Source organism: Acinonyx jubatus, chromosome C2 (assembly GCF_027475565.1).
Source record: "Acinonyx jubatus isolate Ajub_Pintada_27869175 chromosome C2, VMU_Ajub_asm_v1.0, whole genome shotgun sequence".
Taxonomy (NCBI): Eukaryota; Metazoa; Chordata; class Mammalia; order Carnivora; family Felidae; genus Acinonyx; species Acinonyx jubatus.
Genome location: NC_069384.1, coordinates 79196502 through 79219672, shown reverse-complemented (window position 1 = coordinate 79219672; position 23171 = coordinate 79196502). Strand labels below are relative to the sequence as shown.

Genomic DNA, 23171 nt, shown 5'->3' with positions numbered 1-23171 from the left:
TTAAAAAAATTTTGAAGATACTTTGAGAAAGAGAGACCACATGCAGGTGATTTTATTGCAGTATATTATAAGTGTTCTATTTTATTATTAGTTACTATTGTTAATCTCTTCTTGTGTCTAATTTTTAAAGTTTATTTATTTTGAGAGAGAGAGAGAGAGAGAGAGAGAACAGGAGAGGAGCAGGGAGAGAGAAATCCAAGCAGACTCCCCATTGTCAGCACAGAGCTGGACTAGGTGGATGGAACTCACGAACTGTGAGGTCATGACCTGAGCTGAAATCAAGAGTCGATCGCTTAACTGACTGAACCATCCAGGGCCCCTCTTACTGTGCCCAATTTATAAATTAAACTTGATCCTAGGTATGTATATAGAGGAAATACATTGTATTTCCTAGCAGGGTTCCCTGCTATCTGTGGTTTCAGGTATCCAGTGAGGGTCTAGGAACCTATCCTCCAGGCATAAACAGGTACTATTACAATGATTCCATCATTGCTAATCAGAAAGTTGTTTCTATCAACTCTCCCTCCACAGCACACAGATGCATATATACACATATATGAATTTTTGAAGATGTAACACAAGATAACTGTAAATATAGATTATCTAGCCATCTCAATATTGTATTTACATAAAAGGTCAATAGGTAAATGCAAAAGGCCTAGAAGGATATTAACAGGATATTAACAGTGGTTATCTCTAAAATGGGAATATAAATATTTTAAATGTCATCTTTGTGTATATGAAATGTTCACACTTGTCAGGAAGGACCCTGTACTGTTTTTTCTTTCTTTTAAAAAAATTTTTTTTAATGTTTATTTATGTTTGAGAGACAGAGAGAGACAGAGTGTGAGTGGGGGACGGGCAGAGAGGGAGACACAGAATCTGAAGCAGGCTCCAGGCTCCGAGCTGTCAGCACAAGCCCCATGCAGGGCTCGAACCCACGAACTGTGAGATCATGACCTGAGCGAAGTCGGACGCTTAACCGACTGAGCCACCCAGGCGCCCCGCTGTACTGTTTTTTCAAGAAAAAGAAAATAATGAAGTTATTTAAATTTTTTCCAAGGTCCCTACAATAGTAACATGTAAGATTTCAACAAAGGAAACAAAATGTTTTAATCCAGTTGCCAGTGTCAATATTTTCTAAAAACCAATCTAGGAGGGAGGGCCTCCAAGGCAGACAGAAGGGAAGGCCTAAGTCCAAGCTCTTCAGTGCACTCACAGGAAAGAGGAGTCCAGAAACTCTATCTTTCAGGCCCCAGGCAGCCCCACATTCAAGCGAGGAAATGTACCGATGCTGCCAGGGCGGGGAGTTCTGGTTCAGTTCCGCCTGGGGAGGGGAGGGCACTGGTCTTGGGTCAGAAGAGCTAGATTCAAGTCCAGCCTTTGACTTGATTTCTCTGCCCCACCTTGGGGAAGCCAGGTAATGCCTCGGTTTCCTCATCCAGTAAGTGGTGATAATGACTTCCCTTAGGGCTGCTATCAGAGTAAAGGAGGATTAGAAAGTGCTTTGTTAACCGTCCAGCCCTCAGCAAATGTTAGTGATAATTACTCCCATCATGCTGCTTCCCGAAAAGCAGCGGTTAGGAAAGAGCTTTGGCTCCCAAGCTGGACTTTCCTGCAATAGCGACACCCAGATTATGCAAGGCTGAAAGGTCAACTTTCTCCATGCCTGCTTTTTCCAGACCGCATGGAGGAGACTCGGAGCCTCCTAACGCTGGTTTTGTCAAGAGTTGACAGCTGACAGCCCCATTCAGCCTCAAAGGCCCACATGTGATAGGTAACCAGCCAGTGTGGGAGGAAGGCCTGCAAAGCTTTCTGTTCTATTTTGTTTGCATCTCAAGACAGTTTCAAACATAGGAAACAAATACCTCCTTGCACATAATGGGCTTGAGCATATGCTTGCTTGCTTTAGGGGCTGCTGATCGAAGAATACAAGTGGCCGCTTTTGTTTCCCGTGACACTCTCTGAATGTTTTTTGCTTCTTACACACCAGGCACTGGCTGTACAATTCCCCACACCTGCGACCTATTCTTGAGCTAATCAAAAAGTTTAGCTACATTTGCTTGAGATGTCAAACATAATACATAAAGCTGGGACTTGATGGACCCCCCTGCATGAGGAGGCTCTCCGGAGTGCACAAAATGCCTGTGTGTGTGTCAATGATTGTGGAAGAAATAGCACTTTCTATCCTCTTCATTCCCTCCCCTCACTTCAACCTACACTGCACCAAAGCTTTTTTAAGTAGAAGAGTTGAAAGCCACTGTATAGATAGATCCCTTGGACAATGCCCTTATTTGACGGATGATGAAAAGGATATCCCAAGAAGTGGTATGTAATGCCCAACAGCAGATGGTGAATTAGCTTCCACAGAAGAAGGGAATCACAAAAGCTAACAGAGGAACCTGCTGGGTCCATGCCCATATCATGCCCAGGCATTTGGCCAAAGCAATTAATCCTGTGAAAAATAATTAAAAAACTCATGGCTTTATGTAGAAATTAAAAAAAAAAGATACTAATAACAAAGCCCCTCCTCAACAAATTCTAGTTTAATTGGTCTGGAGTGAGGTCTGGTCATCGGCCCTTTTGAAAGCATCACAGATGATCCTAATGTACAGCTAGAATCAAGAACTCTTGGTATAGGATAATACACTTGGTTGAGAGTCTGGTGGAATGTAGCAGAAAAAAATCTTGGACTGGGAGTCCAAAGACCCAAGTATGAGTCGGAGCCTTTTCAAGATCATCAGGGTGGCCTCGGGCAAGTTGCTTAACTGCTTTTATCCCCACTTCTCCGTGAATCCTCATCTCATCTAAAATCTGAAGACCAGATGAGACAGGCCTATAAAAGTCCTTCTCAAACTCTGAAGTGCTGTGTCCCCGAGAGGCAAGACCCTTTGGAGACTTCTAGCAGAGCACGTCTCCACTGGTCGCCAACTGAATTCTGTTCAGCTACTATTTTTTGAATGCCTAATAGGAAACAGACATTACGCTAGGGGCTGGGCACACTAAGATAAACAGACCTAGAGCCTACACCTTAAGGAGCATTCAGTCTTGGATGAGGAGATAGATAATTGAGCGGTGAAATATTACAAAGACGAAAAGAGATGTAGCTCCCAGGAACAGAGACCGCGCAAAGGACAGGATGCTTATGTTGGGGATATTGGCCAGGGCAGAGGACATCATGTTTGAGCTGTGGCTTGAACAGTCGGGTGCTTTAGGTGGAAAATAAGGAGGAGAGAGGTTCTGCACTAAGGGATGATACAGGACTGTAAATCAGCCTGTATGTTGGCATGCTGGGGCATTGGCTGGTACAGCAGGATTTGAATAGTGACACATCAGTCAAATTGTCACTCCACGTAGATGAACAGAAATCCTATCTTTTTGCAGGATAAAGGAAAACGAAGTTCGATGGGAAGCTTAACGCTACAATGGATTTTACAAGAACAGATCGAATGAATCGTAAACACCTGATTATTTCTCTGAACCACAGGTAATCTGAGCCCAAAGAGTTAACACAGTCTGAAGCCCCCCAGTGGCCCCAGACCCAGAAAAGTTGCTAGGTGACTTTGCAGAAGAGAAACAAATAGAAACTCTTTCCAATTGAGAAGAAAATCAATGGGAAAAGAGGTGCTCGGGGACTTAACACATCTGCAGGGTGTTTTTCTTTTTCTGTCTTTTTCCCCCTGTATTTTTAACAGCATTAACGCTTAGAAATAGTAAAAATAATTGCACTGGCTGGGTTTTGAGACTCGCAGAGGAAAACTTAGAAGAAATGCCTGGTAAGAAGGATCAAGTAACTCTTAAGTATAAGCTGAGGAATAGGAAATCTTGAAGAGTTTAAAAACAATTAGAATTTAGAGTCCTAGATTTAGAACGCCAAAGACTCCTTTTTTTTTTCTTTTCTTTTTTTTTTTTTAATTTGTGGTATCCCTTTAAGAGCCATTCGGTGCAATTCATAGCCTGATTCATGCCACCAGCTGCCTCTGATTTCAGTGAGAAATGCAGAAATTTATAAGGAACTGTAAAATGGGGACAGGTTTTTCGTCTTCTAAATTGAGGTTTTGACTGGCAAACTTCTGAAGGTTTAAGAAACCACAGAGCTGAGCTGTGGGAAGCTGGTTTCTTTTCCGGTCCGAACAAATAAACACACAAACTCATACCTAACTCACAAAGTGTTGGAAGAGATAAATCAGTGCTCTTTGCAGAGGAGGAAAACAAAAAATCAGCCTTGCGGGCACCGGAGGAAAGTCACATCTGCCAGCAGACAGCACCCTGTGCTGGCAGAGGGGGAAACTGAGCTTCGGCAGTGTCCCGGCAGGATTTGCACAGTCTCCTGTTTCGAGCTGGGGTGTCCCCGCCGCCCCAGGGCAGCGCCCAGCCCACATCTCCCTTCTCAAAGCCCCAAGGATTGACAAGAACCCCCTGCAACACCCCCAGGACACCCAGGTGAGTCTGCCTAGAGACAAGGTCAAACTCTCCAGGGCTGCTTGACACCTGGTTCCTGAAAGGGCACCCGTGCCCACTCCTGCCCTGGCACTCACCTCATTTTCCAGCCTTGGGTGCTCCTAGCTGCCTGGCCTTGGTCCCCCCGGTCTGACTTTCCTGTGAGCTTGTCCCCGGTGTGGTGTCAGCGATGCCTTATCTTTGTTCTGAGGTCCCTGTGTGTCTCTGGAATTGGCTGGCATTCTCCATTCAGGTCACGCCTTCCCCTGCCTGCAACAGATCCCCTCTCCCCCTCTCTCCCTCTGCCTTTTCCTCTCTCTCCTCTCTGTCTCTCCCTCTCTCTCTCTCTCTCTCTCCCTCCTCTCTCTCCCTCTCTCCTCTGACTCGCACTTACACACACTCATAGGAACCTGACAGAACAGAATCTGTCTTCTTCCTGAAAAGATCTGCTCTCCCAGTTCCTTCCTTTATCCTGTGTGGCTGGCCCCAGCTCTTCAGAGAAAATAACTGGGAAGCTCAAAAAGGTATTTGTATCTGTGTGTGTGTGTGTGTGTGTGTGTGTGTGTGTGTGTGTGAGACAGAGGGACAGAGAGAGAGAGAATGTGTGTGTGTGTGTGTGTGTGTGTGTGTGTGTGTGTGTGAACGGTGGAGAGGGATGAAGTCTAATTTCTCTTTAGTCTCCCCTGCCAGATGGCTATAGTTTTCTGCTCGTCTTCAGGACACCGGCAAAAAGACACCAGTGAAGCAGAAACAACCCACTAAGAAGGCAATTCTGACATCTACACTAGGAAAGAAAAAAGGTCCAAATCCCAAAGCCTCAGACAGCCTGCAAACAGCAACAGATTTTCCTGCGAACAGAGCCACTGGCCAGGAATGGGAGGGAGCCCCAAGTCCTACAGTTGGCTAGTGGTTCTCCTCCACTTAAAAGCAAAACTTGTGCTGTTCACCAGCTCAGAGTGTGCGGAGATCTAATTCAGCCCAGTGCGGGTCCATCAACAGCAGGATAGCCCGCACCCTATGGGTGTAGAAACACCTGGGCCTGTGTACCAGCCTACACCCTGAGATTGTGGAGAAATGCAGCACCAGATCTAAGTCGAGCCGAATAATAAGACAGTTACTTCCCCACGACAATGACAACCGATACTCAATATGGAGAGAGACGTCTGGGCGTGAAAAATAGATTTTGCGGAGAAGCTTTTCTGTGTTAGGCACAGCGCTAAGCATAAGCATGGTCTCAAGTACTCCCGAGGATTTGTAAGGGTCACCCTATTGTACTCATTTTACACATGAGAAAACTGAGGCTCAGAGAGGTTCTACACCTTGCCAAGATCATCCAGCTCTTTTTTACTCCTTTGCTACTACCGCCAAGAGTTGACATTTGTTGAGCCCTCTGTGTCGGGGACTGTTCTAGTAATGTGTTAATTTCCTTCAATCATCTTTATATCTCGTAGAGTTGGGTAGTAGGCTTAGCCCCATTTTACAGATGAGGAAACTGCCCAGAGAGATTAAGTAGTATACCCAAGATCACACAGTTAGAAAGCGACAGGGAACAAATTTGAGACCTTACCCACGGTCTTGCACTGCTCCTCACTCATATAATGTGTCTGGCATTTCAAATGCAGCATCCACAGGGAAGCTCGACTTGAGGCATTCTGGAAAGATCAGTAGGCTCGGAGTCTGAGTTTAGCTGTAATCTTTCCTTTCTGTGCGAGCTGACTGTGCACCGTTGGGCCCAATACTTTATTAACATCTCTGATCCTGCTTTGCGTCGGGGAAAGGAGGCTTGCTATGAGGCTTCAGGGTGATTATGTTTGTGGAAGTGCTTTGCTAGCTGCCTGGTGGTGTATCTGAGAGAGGGCCCCCCGCCCATTCTAACCCAGGTCGCAGACACAGGTACTCTCCACGCTCGGGTACTGCTGCCTTGGCAGATTTGGGGGAACAGGGGTTTGAATCCCCCCCCCCCGCCAGAATTCTTCTTGCCTCCGTTTTCTCTCCAGTTTCTCTATTTTAACACTTTCAAATGTCAGTCTTGCCAGGCCTGGCATTAGTGAGAGGCTGTGGTCGATAATGTGGGTGCAAATATATGAGATGAGAGAATATGTTTGAACTCAGGCACTGTTTTAGCAAAATGTTGCTTTCTGTTTCAGGCAGGGTAGGGGAAAAAAAAAACGTTTAAAAGTCCCATTAAGAAGCCTCATAGGCTCCTCAGACATCAAATAACTCTCGCAAAACAACATTTTAATGATTTAAGTGTAAATGAATCAGAAACACATGGATTGCATTTCTCTTGGAATACCCCAGGGTTTTTAAACCGAAGGAGAAAGAACTTGGCTCAAAGCACAGTGTGCTATGCAGAGGGCCCTGCCCGTCACAGACATTCCCTTTATTCATGTGGCAGCAGGACTGGCCCTCTCCTAATTTAGGGCACATACAGGAATATGCAGTCATTTGTTCTGGGCACAGAGGGAAGAGCTTGGGAGAGAAAGCCATCAGCGTCTCCTTGTAAGTGTCATAGAGCACTTGAGCTTCCCAGAATAATTTCCTGGCCAGATTTTTTCAAGGCTGCCAATGTTCAATGGGAGGCATTTGAAATACGTTCTAAGCCAAAGTTCTGCCAATAGACAGCAGATCTGATATGTGTTTCCCTGGGAGTTCGCCAAGGCTCAGATGGAATCTGCATGAAAACAGGAACTGTGTGTGGCTGGCTCAGTGAATGATCTGGGTGAGATTCAGGGAAGTTTCCCATTAGACTAGAAGACATTGGTGATGTTGTCCTGACCTTTTGATTAAAAAAAAAAAAAAACTCTCTGAAGTATCATTAACAGACCATGAGAAGTAGGAGGAACACAAGGGAGATTGGCCTGGGAGTAGGCTCGGTGTCAGTAGGCTAACTTGTAGGTGACCTTGGGCAGCGACTTTCCCGGCTCGGGGGAGGGAGGGGAGGGTCATCTGTTTGCTCTACTATAAACTCAGGGATTGGACCCCGTTGAGATGATGGAACACTTATGAATGTGGATGTGAGAACTGTGGAATAACCCTGCCGTGAAGGTAGTTGCGGGGGTTGCTCTCATGACCTACGAAGAGAGTCGAGTCTAGAGCGGCCAACTCATCTCGACACTTGCTTTATCTGCGATCATCGCACATGACATTGCTCAGGATTCCGTCGTGGGTATTCAGAAAAATAATTTTTAAGAAGATTCACCTAGGTTTTTAAAAGTTTGACAAAAGGCTTAAAATAGACATCCAATCAACTAACAGTACCTCATTTAGAATCCTAAAATGTAGAATAACAGAGGTGGGCTCAACAGCCCCAGGTTAGAGTGCAAGACAGGGGTCAGAAATACAGCACTAAGAGGGTAAATGTGACAGCATTCCTACCGCTAGAACCGGGCTTGGTTTATATGTTGTACCGAGTATTTATTATATACGACTCCTGAGCCGAGACTTTCTGGAATCCCATGAATGTGCTAGAAAATGTCAAGTATTGGGGCAATGGGATTTTGTTGGCAAAGTCAGAAATCCAGGCTTCCTATAGAATATCTAAGAAACTGGTAAATAGCCCCAAGGATGGCACCTTATAATTATATTTTGGGTTATACAATACATTGACTATGTTGAAAGCCATTGCTTCAGAGCCTATCATATTTTCAGAATAATATGGGGGGGGGGGATTAAAGAAATACCCATCCCTAAACTTCATCCCAGGAGATTCAAATTCAGTGAATTTGGGGTGGAGAGCCTGAATCTCTAATTTTGAAAGCTCTCCTAGGGGCACCTGGGTGGCTCAGTCGGTTCAGCGGTTGAGCGGCCGACTTCAGCTCAGGTCATGATCTCATGGTTCGTGGGCCCAAGCCCACATGGGGCTCGCTGCTGTCAGTGCAGAGCCCGCTTTGGATTATCTGTCCCCCTCTCTCTCTGCCCCTCCCCGGCTCGTGTTCTCTCTCAACAACAAATTAAAAAAAAACATTAAAAAATAAAAGTCGTCATGGCATGTTTTTGCCTATCTGGGTACATACACCATAATGTTACATCTTATCATTGATGGCATTTTATTTTAGTTTTTACTTATATATATATATATATATTTTAACAATTGTAAATATTTATGCACCCAACATGGGAGGGCCCAAACATAAAGCAACTATTAACATAGAGGAAGAAATTGATGACAATACAATATTGGTAGGGGACTTAAACACCCTACTTACAACAATGGACGGATCATCCAAACAGAAGTTGATGGCATTTTAGATTTGATGAAGTATCCTTAGCATGTGCCAGATGCTTCCATATACACTATTACATGTAGTAGTCACATATTTTTACAGAGGAAGACACTGAGGCTCAGAGAGACCATGCCAGTAAGAGGACAACTGACATGTGGAGTCTAGGCACCCTGACCCCGGATCCAGGACTCTTTCCCTTCATCTGCAGGCTCCTGATCCTGCCTGTGGACTTTGAACACCCATGAGCCATGCTATCACGTGTCTGCAAGAGTTCAGGGAAGGCAAAAAGCGTATCTGTTGAAAAATAAACTATTAGGCTCTGTTATGAGCTGAAGTGTGTCCTTCCTAAATTCGTACGTTGAAGCCCTAACCCCCAGGACCTTGGAATGCGACAATTTGGAGATAGAGACTTGAAGAGGTGATTAAGCTCAAATGGGACCATTGCTGGGGGTGGGGGGGGGTGGCGATCTTACCGGTAACTGGCGTCCTTATGATAAGAGGAGATTAGGACACAGACACCACAGAGGAAAAGACCATGTGAGGACACAGTGAGGAAGTGGCTGTCTGCAAGCCAAGGAGAGGTGCCTCAAAAGAACACCTCGAGCTTTCACTGGAAAACACCTGCCCACACCTCGAGTTTGAAGTGCTGGTCTCCAAAACTATAAGGAAATAAATTTATGCTGTTTAAGCCACCAAATATGTGGTACTTTGTCACGGCAGCCCTAGCCCATGTTCTCTTACACAAGGGTCTCGAAAAGCAGGAAGCACATGCCAGCAGGGTGTCAGGCCGATTTCAGATGCCACGGACATGGATTCAAACGTGCCGGGGAAGCTGATATTCTGTTTGGTAGATAATAAGAGAAACCTCGACTAATGTTCAAAGAGAAGTTATTTTCCTCACATAGCAAGAAGTGAGGAGGGACATAGGTCTGGGGCAGCTGCTGGGCATTGTTTTCTTTCTTTTTTGCTCTGCCAGCCTTAGGATATGGGCTTTTAGTCTCATGCTTGCCACCTCATGGTCACAAAAAGGCTGCTGTAACTCTACATGTCACGTCCACATTCTAAACAGAAAAAAAAGGAAGAAGAGGGAAAGGGAATTGGTGGACTTCTCCTTATGTCCCACAGACCAGAGTTGGGTCACATGGCCACCACTAACTGCAAGGGATGCTGGAAGTCCAATTCTTAGTTTTACAGCTTACATAGCCGAGACAGGCAGCAAGGAAGACAGGGGTTGGAAACGGAAATTGCATGAGTCAACCTTCGGTGTCTGTCACCACCATATGCCAAGAAAGTCCTGCCTTCTTCATTTCCCTTTCACTCCTGATAGTATTGAGAAGAAAGTCTGAGGGTGATGCCATTATGCCATAAATGCTAATTACCCTTTTATCAAGGACAGGCGGGTCCCAAATTCATACTCTTGCAGAGGCCATATTATTCTTCTAGAGTTTAGCAATGTTTTATTCATTATTTTTATTCTTATATTTAGAGTAGCAACATACTTTCACATATATGGATTTCAGTTAAAAAGAAAACAAATGTGGAGTAGATTTAAATAAAAATATAAAATAAATAACAATAAACATGTTTTCATGTGTATGAAAAAAAATTATAAATGTGGCCAAATATTGGAAGCATTGCTCTAGAGGGAGGACACAATAGAAGCATCCTGGCATGGCCTATGAGTCAGGATGCTGAGAACAGAGGTCACATTCTGCCCTAACCCACTGAGAAGTCCTGAGCTTTTTGTCTGTCCTCCTCGGGCTTTGGATTTCTAATTCGCAACGATGATGTTGGATTAGCTGTCTTGTTTTCGTTTTTGTTTTATTTTTTTTAAAGGGTATCCTTTCTCGAACACTTTAAGATCTCTTTGTTTCAGTGTGTGGAACCATACCCGATGCATTACTATCCATACTGGACTAATGTTTTAGATCTCAAAGTGGCTTTACAAAGAGGGTGTACTCTGGGATATAACAGAAGAAAGTATGTTCGAGAAGAACGCTTTCCTCTTGAAAATAACCATTAAAGGGCATGCCTTATTATCGGCATTTTACGTGTATGATTAATAATATTGAGGTGACGTAACAGAGGCCTAGAGAGAGAAATGTGTTGTCCAGGGTCACACTGAAATTAGGTGGTGAGCTGAGATATGAGTCAGAGTTTCCTACTCCAGTGCTCTTTTATGTTAGGTTGTAGGCCACTCTATTTGAAACTGAGTACTTTAAAAAGAAACTTGCTTGTTTTTCGGAAGACCCCAAATGACCCTTGCCTGGCCAGCACAGCTGGCTCTCTATTGCACAGTTTTATTGAACAAAGAGGTATGCTGAGGTGTTTGGACCTCCCTTTAAGAGCAAAATCTTCATGCCTCATCAGTTGCCAGTAGGCTTATAGATTCTAGAATCTACTTTGGGCTCTGTATCAGAGAGGATACCCTCCCCTTTTCCCACCTCTCAGCCCAACCTGATTCCCACCTTCTTCCTTATTCTTTAGGCTGGAGTCTAAGTTTATGAGTGGGCAGTAGAAATGAGTTAACTGGTCATACACATCAGCTTCTCTTGCTTCCTGCCTTCTTTTATTCAGTGAAAAAAACCAAAAACTAGAAACTAGCCTTCTTTAGGTCTTCTGGCTCTCTCTTTACTCTTCTTTCTCTATGCTCCTTGCCAAAGAGGGATAAGGGGAGGATGTTAGGATTTAAACTCTGGCAGGGGGTGGGCGTGCTCTACTGAAACTTCTGACTCAAGGAAGCCCTGTCATCTAGCCCAGCTTTACTGGAGGGCTCAAGTCTGTGGAACCAGGAACTAGCCTCATCGGTAACACAGGGTACCTGGTTTTCTGTTTGATGACCTTGCAGGAGGACAGGTGACGTTTCAGGAATGATCCTGGGATTCTTAAGTGGTTGAGACATACACCATCTGTTTGGGCACAGATTTTGCCCCTCCCAAATTCATTTGTTGAAGTACCAACCCCCAATATCTCAGAATAGGATAACATTTAAAGATACGGCCTTTATTTATTTATTTATTTATTAAATTTTTAACATTTGTTTATTTTTGAGACAGAGAGAGACAGAGCATGAACAGGGGAGGGGCAGAGAGAGAGGGAGACACAGAGCCTGAAACTGTCAGGCTCCAGGCTCTGAGCTGTCAGCACAGAGCCTGACGTGGGGCTCGAACTCCCGGACCACGAGATCATGACCTGAGCCGAAGTCGGACTCGTAACCGACTGAGCCACCCAGGCGCCCCTAAAGATATGGCCTCTAAAAGGTAATTAAAGTTGGGGCACCTGGGTGGCTCAGTTGGCTAAGCATCTGGCTCTTGATTTTGGCTCCGGTCATGATCCCAGGGTGGGGAGATCAAGCCCCATGTTGAGCTCCAATGCTGAGTGTGGAGCCTGCTTAAGATTCTTTCTCTCCTTCTGCCCCTCCCCCCTGCTTGTGCGCTCTCTCTCTCTCTCTCTCTCTCTCTCTTTCCCTCGAATTAAAAGAAAAAGGTAATTAAAGTTAAAAAAGTGCTGTTGGGTGGTCCCTAATCCAGCATGACTGGTGTCCTTTTAAGAAACGGAGATTAGGACACAGATGACACCTAGGGACAACCATGTGAGGACACAGTAAAAAGGTAACCATCTGCGAGCCGAGGAGAGAGGTCTCAAAAGAACCCAAACCTGCCAACGCATTGATCTTAGACTTCCAGCCTCCAGAACTGTGAGAAAATACATTTCTGCTGTGTAAGTAACCCAGTCTGTGGTATTTTGTTATGGAAGTCCTAGGAAACCAATAAGCCCTCCCAACCTCCCTTACCCTTGCTCACCTAAGTCCATTTTATAGCAACAGTAGTTTCTATTCACTCATTATGTCTTCCCTCTCCCAGAGGTTCCCCAGATGCTAAGGCCACAGGGACCAAGCAGATCCAACCACAGGACAGAGTTGTTTAGACCATAAGAAGCAAATGGACAGTTGGGGTAAGACCGTGGGGTGCGGTTGGGGGGCAGACTCGGATCATGGATGAGTCAGGGTCCTTACTTCCCTAACTCTCTACTGCTATTTCATGACTATTACTTTTCCACCCTCCTTCCAAATTCCCCCGCCATTCTATCACTCTGGCAAACTGCTCATCCCTGTTACTGCCACCTTCCAATCTCTTGTTCCCATCCCTTGCTCCTTTCTTTAAGAACTTAGGCATGTGGCACCATTGCTTACCTTTCCTTCCGTGTTCCTCCTGACATCCTGAGTGACCCTAGGCCTTCATCCTTTAACATCCTCATCCTTGATGATGACTTCTTCCACTTGGCCCTAACCACCTCCTACATCCATAGTCACATCCACCTCTGAAGTCCTCAGCTCATAACAAACGCCCCATTTTCTGACCACCATGTCCTATCTTTCTAGGTCTTCTGCTCCTTCCATCACCCTGCAGACTGCAGTAACAGTAGACTTCAACCTCATCAAGACATACTGTTCTTTGACACCACTCTATTTTCAGTCTATCAGGTCCTCCTGCCTTTACATCTTTTCTGAATCCCACAACCAATCGCCAGCATTCTTTTGCAGACGATTCTATTCTTTTTTTTTTAATTTTTTTTTAACATTTATTTATTTTTGAGACAGAGAGCATGAACAGGGGAGGGTCAGAGAAAGAGGCAGACACAGAATCTGAAACAGGCTCCAGGCTCCAAGCTGTCAGCACAGAGCCCGACGCGGGGCTTGAACCCATGGACCGCGAGACCATGACCTGAGCCGAAGGTGGATGCTTAACTGACTGAGCCACCCAGGCAACCCCAGATGATTCTATTCTTTCTCTCCCTGTTTTCTCAGCTCTCCTCTTGCTTCAGAGGAATCATTCTTTATCTTCCTAGTGAATCATTAAGAATCTAATGAAAGCTAGATCTCCTGTCTGGAATACCCCCCATAAAGCCCCATAGTTCCATCCCTCAGCTCCTTCAACTTTTTCTAAAAGTGTCACCTTCTTAGTGATACCCTTCCTGACCACTCTATTCTATCGCTTGTATTTCGACCCACACTCACACCCCCCAGACCTGGTTTCAGTTTTTTTCATGGCACTGATCACCAGCTAAGATACAATTTATTTTAATTATTATTTGTTTGTTGCTCCCTTCCCATCCCATTGGAATAGCATAATCTCCAGGTGGACAAGTAGTTTTGTATTTTTTGTTTACTGCTCTGTTTCCAATTCCAGGCCAGTGCTTTTGATTTGTACTTAGTAGGACCTTAATAAACATTTGTGGAATGGTCTTTCCTCCCAGGGAAAAATTTAAATATGCACACACTCTTAAAACTTAGCATACAATGTCTGGGTCTTGATGGCCTTTCTGAGGCCCTGAAACTCAGAAGCTTAGTGTTAACCCTTCTTCCTGAATATTTCTAATGCACTTCATGACTACAATTTTAAATGCTGTTGTACACTGATTACTTACAAATCTATTTCTGTAGCCTATTATCTCCCCACAGTTCCTCGCCCACCGATCAAGTGTCTGTTCACGCCTCCATCTGAGGTTTCTACTGAGCAGAGGTTACTATCTTTCCATTCTCAGTTTGCTCATTCTCCTGCACCACCTATGTTCGTGAACCACCATTAGCTCAGAAACTCACGCCAGATAGTTGAGAGTCAGCTCCGATGTATTTTTTTCCTTTCTCCTCATGTGCCATTAATCAATAAGTCCCATTATTTGCATGTAAGTCTCTTGCAAATCCAGCATCCCCACCGCAACTGCACTAGTGGAAGGCTTCATTAATTCACACTGGCTTGTCTCAATAACCTCCTAATTGGTTTTTCTGTCTACAGCACCATTCTTAAAAAAAAAAAAAAATCTCATTAATTCTCTCCTTTGTTAAACCTTTTCCTAAACGCCCTCCTTTGCTTAAAGAGTCAAATAAGAGTGTCTCAAAATAACATTTGAACCCTGAAGCCTCATGTTGACATGAGGTGCCATGAGATTGAAATAGTCTGCAGTGTTGAGACAGCATGTGGAGGGCAGCTGCATTGGCAAGTCCGCTGGGTCCACAGCACACTTTGCATGAGTGAGAAAAAAAAAAACAAAACTGTTGTATAAAGCCACAGAGCTTTTGGTTTTTGTTCGTTTCTGTAGATGATCTAGCCTAGCCCAACTCACACGATACTCTTACGTCGAATTGCTCTTTTCACTTCTATTTTCTTCCCCTCACTTAGGCACACACACTTTAATGTCTAGAACTGGTACCAAACTCGTAGTTTATTCCAGGTTCCATCACACTCTTTCATGCATGCGTGAACTTATATACTTGGTTCTCTTGGTCTTTACTGCTATTTTCTTCCTCATGTTCTTGTAGAACGTTCTCTAATTTATCCCTTGAAATCTTGCGTAAATGTCAGCTTTTCTGGGAGATCTTCTCTGATCACCCAGCGGAGAAGTAAATACTACCTTTGTTCCTTATACATACTTTAAATTATTGCATGTGTTACATTATAAAAGTGGTCAGCAAAGTCATGGTGATATGGCAGCTGAATAGAATGAGTACACGTCAGCTAATGAAGGGTTGGTGGGTTCAGAAGGGTGGGCTATATTACCTGGACATCAAGAGAAATGGAAATTTCCAGTTTCTGTACCCAATCCATAGAAATACTAAGAAAGACTAGAAATGAGAGAAATAAATGAACGGCTGCACTCAGAAGCAAGAAAAGGAAAGATCTGTGGATGAGAAAGTCTGTACAAGGAGGTCTGTAGATGAGAATTTGTAGCAGTGATCCAGGGAACCCATCCTGACCATGGGAACTCATCCTGTGGGAACCCATCCTGACCATGTGGAAAGCCATCAAGGTCCCATGGGGAAGCTGGATTCTGACAAGGCTGTATCATGAAGTCACTTGTTAAGAAATAGAAACCACCAACACAGAAAGGGCACCAAACAAGCACCAAGAAATTTTTTTTTAAAGATTGTATATGGAAAAAGGATCATAAATTCAATAAGAGAAGAATGTTATGTAAGGAAATAGGGTTAACAGAAATGTAAGAGCAGCATTTTAAAATAAGCTATCTCTGGAGTGCTAAAGGAGGGTGTATCATCTATGAAACAAGAAGAGGAGAAATAAAAAAGAATAGATTGAAACACAAAAGGAAGTAATTGGATAATCAGTGAAATTAAACCAATAATTTTGTATTTATTAAATATAATTATGTTAAGTACACGTATTAAAATTAAAAATAAAATGCAGTACTAATATGATGGCTGAATGGTCACAACTGAATGATCTGAAGAATCCAGCTGAGGAATTTCCCCAGATAAAGAGGTCAGAAGTATGGAAAAGTAAAGGGAGTATAGAATCAGAAGATCCTATGTGTGGCTAGTGGAATTTTCATTAAAAATGGAATAAAGAGAAGGGAATGGAAGAAATCTTTGAAGAAATATTGGTCTCATGGGGCTCCTGGGTGGCTCAGTTGGTTGAGCACCTGACTTCGGCTCAGGTCATGATCTCTCAGTCTGTGAGTTCAAGCCCCGTGTCGGGCTCTGTGCTGACAGCTCAGAGCCTGGAGCCTGCTTCAGATTCTGTGTCTCCTTCTCTCTCTGCCCCCACTCCTCCACTCTTTGTCTCTGTCTCTGTCTCTCTCTCTCTCAAAAATAAATAAACATTTTAAAAGAAAGAAAGAAAGAAAGAAAGAAACATTGGTCTCAGTTTTCCCAGAATTGAGACAAAACCATGAATCTCAGACCGAAAGGATCTACTGAGCCTCATGTGAGGTACATACATAAAATTATACATCGATTCCTTGCTGTGAAATTTCAGTATATCAGAGGTAGAGTTAAAATCTTAAAAGTTACCAAAAAGAAATAATGAAAACCAGATTAATATCCAGATTTTCTGCCAGCCACCTGGAAACGAGAGGGAAGGAAAAAATATCTTAATGTGCAAAAGAAAAATCCTTTGAGCCTGTCATTCTACACTAGCCAGAGGATTATGTAAGTGAAGCTGAAATACAGACATACTCAGGCTCTAAAAGCTTATCACTTGCAGGTCTTTTCAGAAAGAATCACCGGAGGATGTTGGAGATGGTTAGTGTTGACAAAACCGTGGAGAAATAGGCACACTCGTATATTGCTTGTAGGAATAGACAGTGGCATGGCCACTTGGAGGGCAAGCTGGGGGTATTGGTAAAGCAAAAATGTGCATAGCCTACAAATCAAGAATGTTACTTCAGGATATCCGTCTTAGAGAAACACTCACATGGGCGAGCACGTTCCTTGTGGCATTGTTTGTAAGGTGAAAAATGAGCCTCGGTAAAATAGTGATTAGATGTAGTATGGAGCACCAGTGAGAGAAAATGGGAAAGATCTATGTACAGCAACAGGAATTTGTCTCCAAGACTTAGCACTGAGTGAAAAAGGAAGGTTGAAGGATGATATACATGCGTTAGGATACTATTTATTGAATGACAAAACAATAGGCTCACCAAACAATCCATATCTTGTACATATCAGAGACATTTTGCATGTATTTTGCATATGTCTTAGAAGTAAGTGTGGGAAGGAGATCTAGCCAACGTAACCGGTTACACGTGTGATGGATGTGGTCAAGAGAGGCTTCATTCCTAGTTCCCAAACCGCAAAGCCTTTGGTGCCTGGTCAGGGACGCTCAGGCAGCAAAGTGGCACAACCCAATTCACAATGATAAAAAAATCCTGCTGGGTATCATGAGGAAAATGGATTTGGAGGAGGGAAGGCAGGGAGGCCAGGTAGGAGGCTGTTGTAGTGGTTAGTTACAGGACTCCTTCATCCATTAGGCATTCCTGGAGCCTGGAGCCTGTGAAAATGTTTTAATTAAAAAACAAACAAACAAACAAATATATAATAATGCACTTGGCTTGGATTACATTTGCCTTTATACCAAGGCATGGTTAAAATGTGATTTTTATTCATGTTTTAGATGGATGGAGGGGCTCATAAAGGCAGAAGTGCCTAGAGCCCGCAAAAGTCATAAAGCAGCCATGATTGGGAGAGAATAATGCTTGCACGGATCCGAGCGAGTGGAGCCAAGTGGACCAAGGCAAAATATGTGTTGTGATAAGAAGAGCCTGAACCTGGCCGTAAATGGAGAGTGGGGAAAGATAGAGCGCCTGGAATGCTCACTTCAGGTGGCACCGGTACCACTTACGGAGACAGGGAAGAGAGGAGGAGAACAGGGCTTTCCAGATCACCAGCCCTGGGCACCACACCAGCTGTGGAAAAGTCACCACTGGTCCAGGATCTTGAAAGGGTTGAGGACTACCACTGAGTCTTTAGGCAACAGGAAGGCGGAAAATATTTTGTAGCGAAGGCTGACATGATCAGACAGTGTTTTAGACAATGCATGTTTGGGGGCACCTGCATGGCTCAGTTGATTGAGCATCTGACCTCGGCTCAGGTCATGAACTTGAGGTTTGGTTCAGGAGTCCAAGCCCCACGTCGGGCTCGCGGCTGTTGGTGCAGAGCTGCTTCAGATCCTCGGTCTCCCGCTCTCTGCCCCTCCCCTACTCACGCTGGCTCTCTCGGAAATAAATAAACGTTTGCAAAAACAGTAAAAAAAAGAAAAGAAAGGAAAGGAAAAGAAAATGCATGTTTGATGAATGAGCACACGGGGGATTAAAGTGAGTTGGTCGGAGCCTGGAGGATATCCCGGGAGCTAATAATTCCTACGTAGCCAGGCCCCCCGATTTTCCTGCCGCTCCCAGACTCAGGAAAATGAAATGAAACGAAGGCAGTTTGGGAAAGAGCTGGAAAGACCTCCCAGCTCGACCCAGCCCAGAGCACAGCTTGGCTGAGGCTCGGGCTCATGCGGAGCACATGGGGCTTGTGGCTGGCTGTATTCTCCGGCCAAACCACAGGGCAAATTCAAACCCTTCGGTTGTCACAACACAGCAAACCTGAATGACCACGGCTTTTTTTTTTTTTTTTTTTTTTAAAGCAGGACCTTACAAACAAAATACTTCTTCACAAAAAAAAACATCTCAGGAAAGCTGGCTACCCCTTAGGCAATTGTTATAAAGGTTGGGCTCAACCACAGCCCGCGTGGAAAGGGCATAAAGCTCTGTGGACCTTCTGTCTTTGCCATGTCTGACCAAGAAAAAAGGGTGACTCATCTGAAGACATTGCCGGTAGACCCTGTTAGGTAAGCACTTAGCACATGATGCTTACTGCTGCATTTTTAGGAGATAAGCCATGACGTGACCCAACTCTTTGGGCCTGAGTTGTTTGGATTTTCTTCCCATAAATGGGAGTAATGATAACACTTTCCCTACATACTGTTTCAAGGACATAGTTATTCTTCAAGGCTTTTAAATAATGCACACCTCTGAGAGATCTAATGAAAATTGTTGCCCTCCAGAGAAAATTGTGTATTCAAATAAAAATGCTCATATACCTGTTTGTAGGATCAGGGATTACAACTTCCCTGGTAATACCTTTAAATTTTTTTACAATGTTTATTTTTGAAAGAGAAAGAGTGAGAGAGAGAGAGAGAGAGAGAGACAGAACGTGTGAGCATGGGTGGAGGAGGGACAAAGAGAGAGGGAAACGGAGAATCCAGAGCAGGCTCCGTGCGTCCAGTACAAAGGTCAACGTGGGCCTGAACTCAACGAACTGTGAGATCACGACCGAGCAGAAGTCGGATGCTCAACAACCAACTGAGCCACCCAGGCACCCCCCTAGTAATATCTTTAAACCACCCGCAAAATGACCGTCCATTTATGGGGTCTCAGCCTATAGTAGTAATTACTAGCATAGTTGGAAAGTAGGGGTAGAAGGATCATGAAAGGTACATGTAGAAAGTGGCCTGGGGCACCTGGGTGGCTCAGTCAGTTAAGCGCCGACTTCAGCTCAGGTCACGATCTCACGGTCCGTGAGTTCGCCCCGCGTCGGGCTCTGGGCCGATGGCTCAGAGCCTGAAGCCTGCTTCCGATTCTGTGTCTCCCTCTCTCTCTGCCTCTCGCCCGTTCATGCTCTGTCTCTCTCTGTCTCAAAAATAAATAAACGTTAAAAAAAAAATTAAAAAAAAAAAAAAAAGAAAGTGGCCTTCAGGTTGGGACTAAAAAAAACAACAACAACGAACAGGACTTCAACAGACTGATGGCAGGGCAGGAGCTACAGAAATGGCAAAAAGTGAGGTGGGAAGGCCAGTGATGGAGGCATGATGCACAATGAATAATAGAGCTGACCGTTTGTGGAGCCTGTGCTGTGTGCCAGGCATTATATGCATTCTCTTATTCGATCCTCACAAGTCAGTTATCGTTAGCCCCATTTTAAAGACAAGGCAACAGAAAATTAGGGTGGGAAATAATGAGATGATAACGGAGGTAGGGACTTAGCTTTAAAGTCTCTATTTCAGTTCTCTGTGCCGTTCTTTTTAGTTTTGGGTGTGCTTGAAAATTTTCCTGATAGAACATTTTTAAAGTCTCCTGCTCCTTGCAATTTCTCCACCACAAGATGGCTTAACGGAAAAAACGCTATAACCTAACACCTGTTAGTTGTGCAGCTTTGGACATGTCGCTTTCTCTTTCTGAGTTTTGCTATTTATTCTCATCTGCAAAATAAGGGGGTTCATCTAGAATTATCTCCAAGTACTCTCCCAACCTTAGAGTCTATGATTTTTTTTAAAGTTTATTTATTTATTTTGAGAGAGAGAGTGCAAGAGTGAGAGCAGGAGAGAGAGAGAGAGAGGGAGAAAGAGGGAGGGAACAAGCAGGGGAGAGGAAGAAAGAAGGAAAGACAGAATCCCCAGTAGGCTCCATGAGGTCAGCACAGAGCCTGACACAGGGTTTGATCTCATGAACCATGAGATCGTGACCTGAGCAGAGATAAAAAATCTGAAGCTCAATTGACTGTGCCACCCAGGCACCTTGAGTCTATGATTTTTTTTAAAGGAGAAATTATTCATTATTCAATAAATAATTGTTTTTCATGTGTTCATACTCCTATTTTCTCAGTAGCTTGTGTCATTTTATTTTTAAGACAACTGTTTTGAGGTATAATTGACATCCGATGAGCTACACAAACTTAATGTGTACTATCTGATAAATTCTGACATATGTTTGCACCTCTGAAGCCATCACAATAATCAAGACAATGAACATTTTCACCATCCCCAAAGGTTCCTTGTGTCCCTTTGTAGTTTCTCCTTGGCCCTCCACCGTGCCCCTGCTTCCCTAGGGAAAAACTGAGTTTTTTTCTGTCAATACATATGACTTTGCATTTTCCCCAATTTTGTGCAAATGGAATTGTACGTTATGTTCCCATATTTGTCTGGCTTCTGTCACTCAGTGTAATTATTTTGAGATTCACCCATGTTGCATGCACCGTTAGTTCACAAGCCACAATTTTTTATCTATCCATTCATTAATGGACATATGGGTTGTTTCCAGATTTCAGTAACTACAAATAAAGCTCCTGTGAGTATTCACATGCATGTATTTGTTTGGAAACATGGTCTCATTTCTCTTGGATACATTTCTAGGAGTGGAATGGCTGGGTCATATGGTAGGCACAATTTCCCAAAGTGAACATTTGAAGTGAACATTCTCGTTGTGCCACATCCTTGCCAACACGTGGTAAGGTCAGTCTTTTTCATTTTAGCCATTATTTTTTTTTAAATTTTTTAATTAACATTTATTTATTTTGTGAGAGTCAGAGACAGACTGAGCACGAGCAGGGGAGGTGCAGAGAGAGGGAGACACAGAACCGAAAGCAGGCTCCAGGCTCTGAGCTGTCAGCACAGAGCCTGACACGGGGCTCGAACCCACGAACCGTGAGATCATGACCTGAGCCAAAGTCAGTCGCTCAGCCGACTGAGCCACCCAGGCACCCCTAATTTTAGCCATTCTTATATATTTTTAGAGGTATCTCGCTGGGTTTTAGTTTGCATTTCTCTAAAAATGATTTTGAGCATCTTTATTTGTTTGTTTTCTGTATCTCTATCTTCTTTGGTAAAGTGTCCATTCAAACCTTTTGCCTGTTTTTTCAATCATATTATTTGTTTTCTAATTATTGAGTTCTTTATATATCCCGAGACCATTGTATACACAAATCCATTTCAGATACATGATTTGCAGATATTTTCCCCTAGTCGGTGCCTTGTGTTTTCAATATGTTAATGCCTTGCAGAAAAAAAAAGCTTTTATCATTATTATTTTGAGAGAGAGAGAGAGAGAGAGAGAGAGAGAGAGAGAGAGAGAGTGCATGAGCAAGTGAGGGGGCGGGAGGGAGAGGACTCAGTGCAAAGCCCAGTATGGGGCTCAATCTCATGACTGTGAAATCATGATCTGAGCGAAAATCAAGACTCAGATGCTTAGCTGACTGAGCACCCAGGTGTCCCCAAAAGCTTTTAATTTTGATAAAGTGCAATTTAGAAATCTTTTTCCCTCTGGATCATGCTTTTGATGTCATATCAAGGAAATCTTTGCTTAACCCAAGTGTCTGGCATATTAAAGCACTATATATTGGGTGGTTTAAATAATAGACATTTATTTTTCATAATTCTCTAGGTGGCAAAGTCCAAAATCAAGGAGGCAGCAGATTTCGTTACTGGTGAGGGCCCTCTTCCTGGCTTGCAGACTACTTTCTTGCTGTGTCCTCACATGGGAGAAAGAGAAGAGAAGCAAGCTTTCTGGTATCTTCTCTTATAAGGACACTGATTCATTATGAGGGACCTACCTTTATGATCTCATCCTATCCTAATTTCCTCCCAAAGGCCTCCTCTTCGAGAACCATCACTTTGGGGGTTACGGCTTCAACATGAATTTGAGGGTGGGGCACAAGCATTCAGTCCATTGGTCATAATGATTTTTTTCCCTGTATTTTCTTCTAGAATGTTTATACTTCTAGCTTTACATTTAGGTCTATGATCCACATTGAACTGATTGTTATATATGGCATGATAAATGGATCTAGGAGAATTTTTTTTTAATTTAGATATCCAATTGTTCTAGCATGTTTTGTTAAAAAGACTATATTATTTCTCGATCAATTTGCCTTTGCACTTCTGTCAGTTGTCCTGTATGTGGGGATCTATTTCTGGTGTCTCAATTCTGTTGCATTCATCTATTTGTTGATCTTTGCACCAACACTACATTATCTTGATTACTGTAGCCTTAGAAAAAGACTTGAAATCATGTAGTATTAGCTCTCTAACCTTGTTCTTTTTCCAAGGTGTTTTAGAAGAAGCTTGTCAATTTCTACCAGAAAGCTTGCTAGGATTTTGACTGAGATTGTGTTGTATCTATAAATGAATTTGAGGAGAGCTGACATCTTAAAAATATTGAATGCTCTGACCCATGAACACAGTATGTCTTTTCATTTATATCGTTCTTTAATTTCTCACAATGATTTATTATTTTCAGTGAATAGTTCTTATCTACCTATTGTCATATTTATCTCTAAGTATTTCATAAATTTTTATTTTATTGTAAATGATTTTATTATTATTTCTGATTGTTTATTGCTAACATGTAAAAATACAATTCATTTTGTATATTGATCTCATATACTGCAAC

The 23171-nt window shown here is 43.4% G+C and overlaps 1 protein-coding gene across 5 annotated transcripts in view; it reads right to left on the bottom strand.

Moving 5' to 3' along the window:
* The window catches only part of MASP1 (MBL associated serine protease 1), a 63075-nt gene extending 58140 nt beyond the window's left edge, over positions 1-4935 (bottom strand). Inside the window, exon 1 of one of the 5 annotated variants that reach the window (XR_008297758.1) lies at positions 4539-4921. Coding sequence is in view for 3 of the 5 variants with exons in the window: in XM_015064351.3 (XP_014919837.3) it covers positions 4539-4543 (5 nt within the window). In the remaining 2 variants the exon portion in view is untranslated. Of the gene's footprint in view, positions 1-4538 lie in introns of all 5 variants that reach the window. The other 4 variants (XM_015064351.3, XM_027061213.2, XM_027061214.2 and 1 more) reach the window with 4 other exon arrangements.
* Between the last annotated feature and the right edge of the window lie 18236 nt (positions 4936-23171).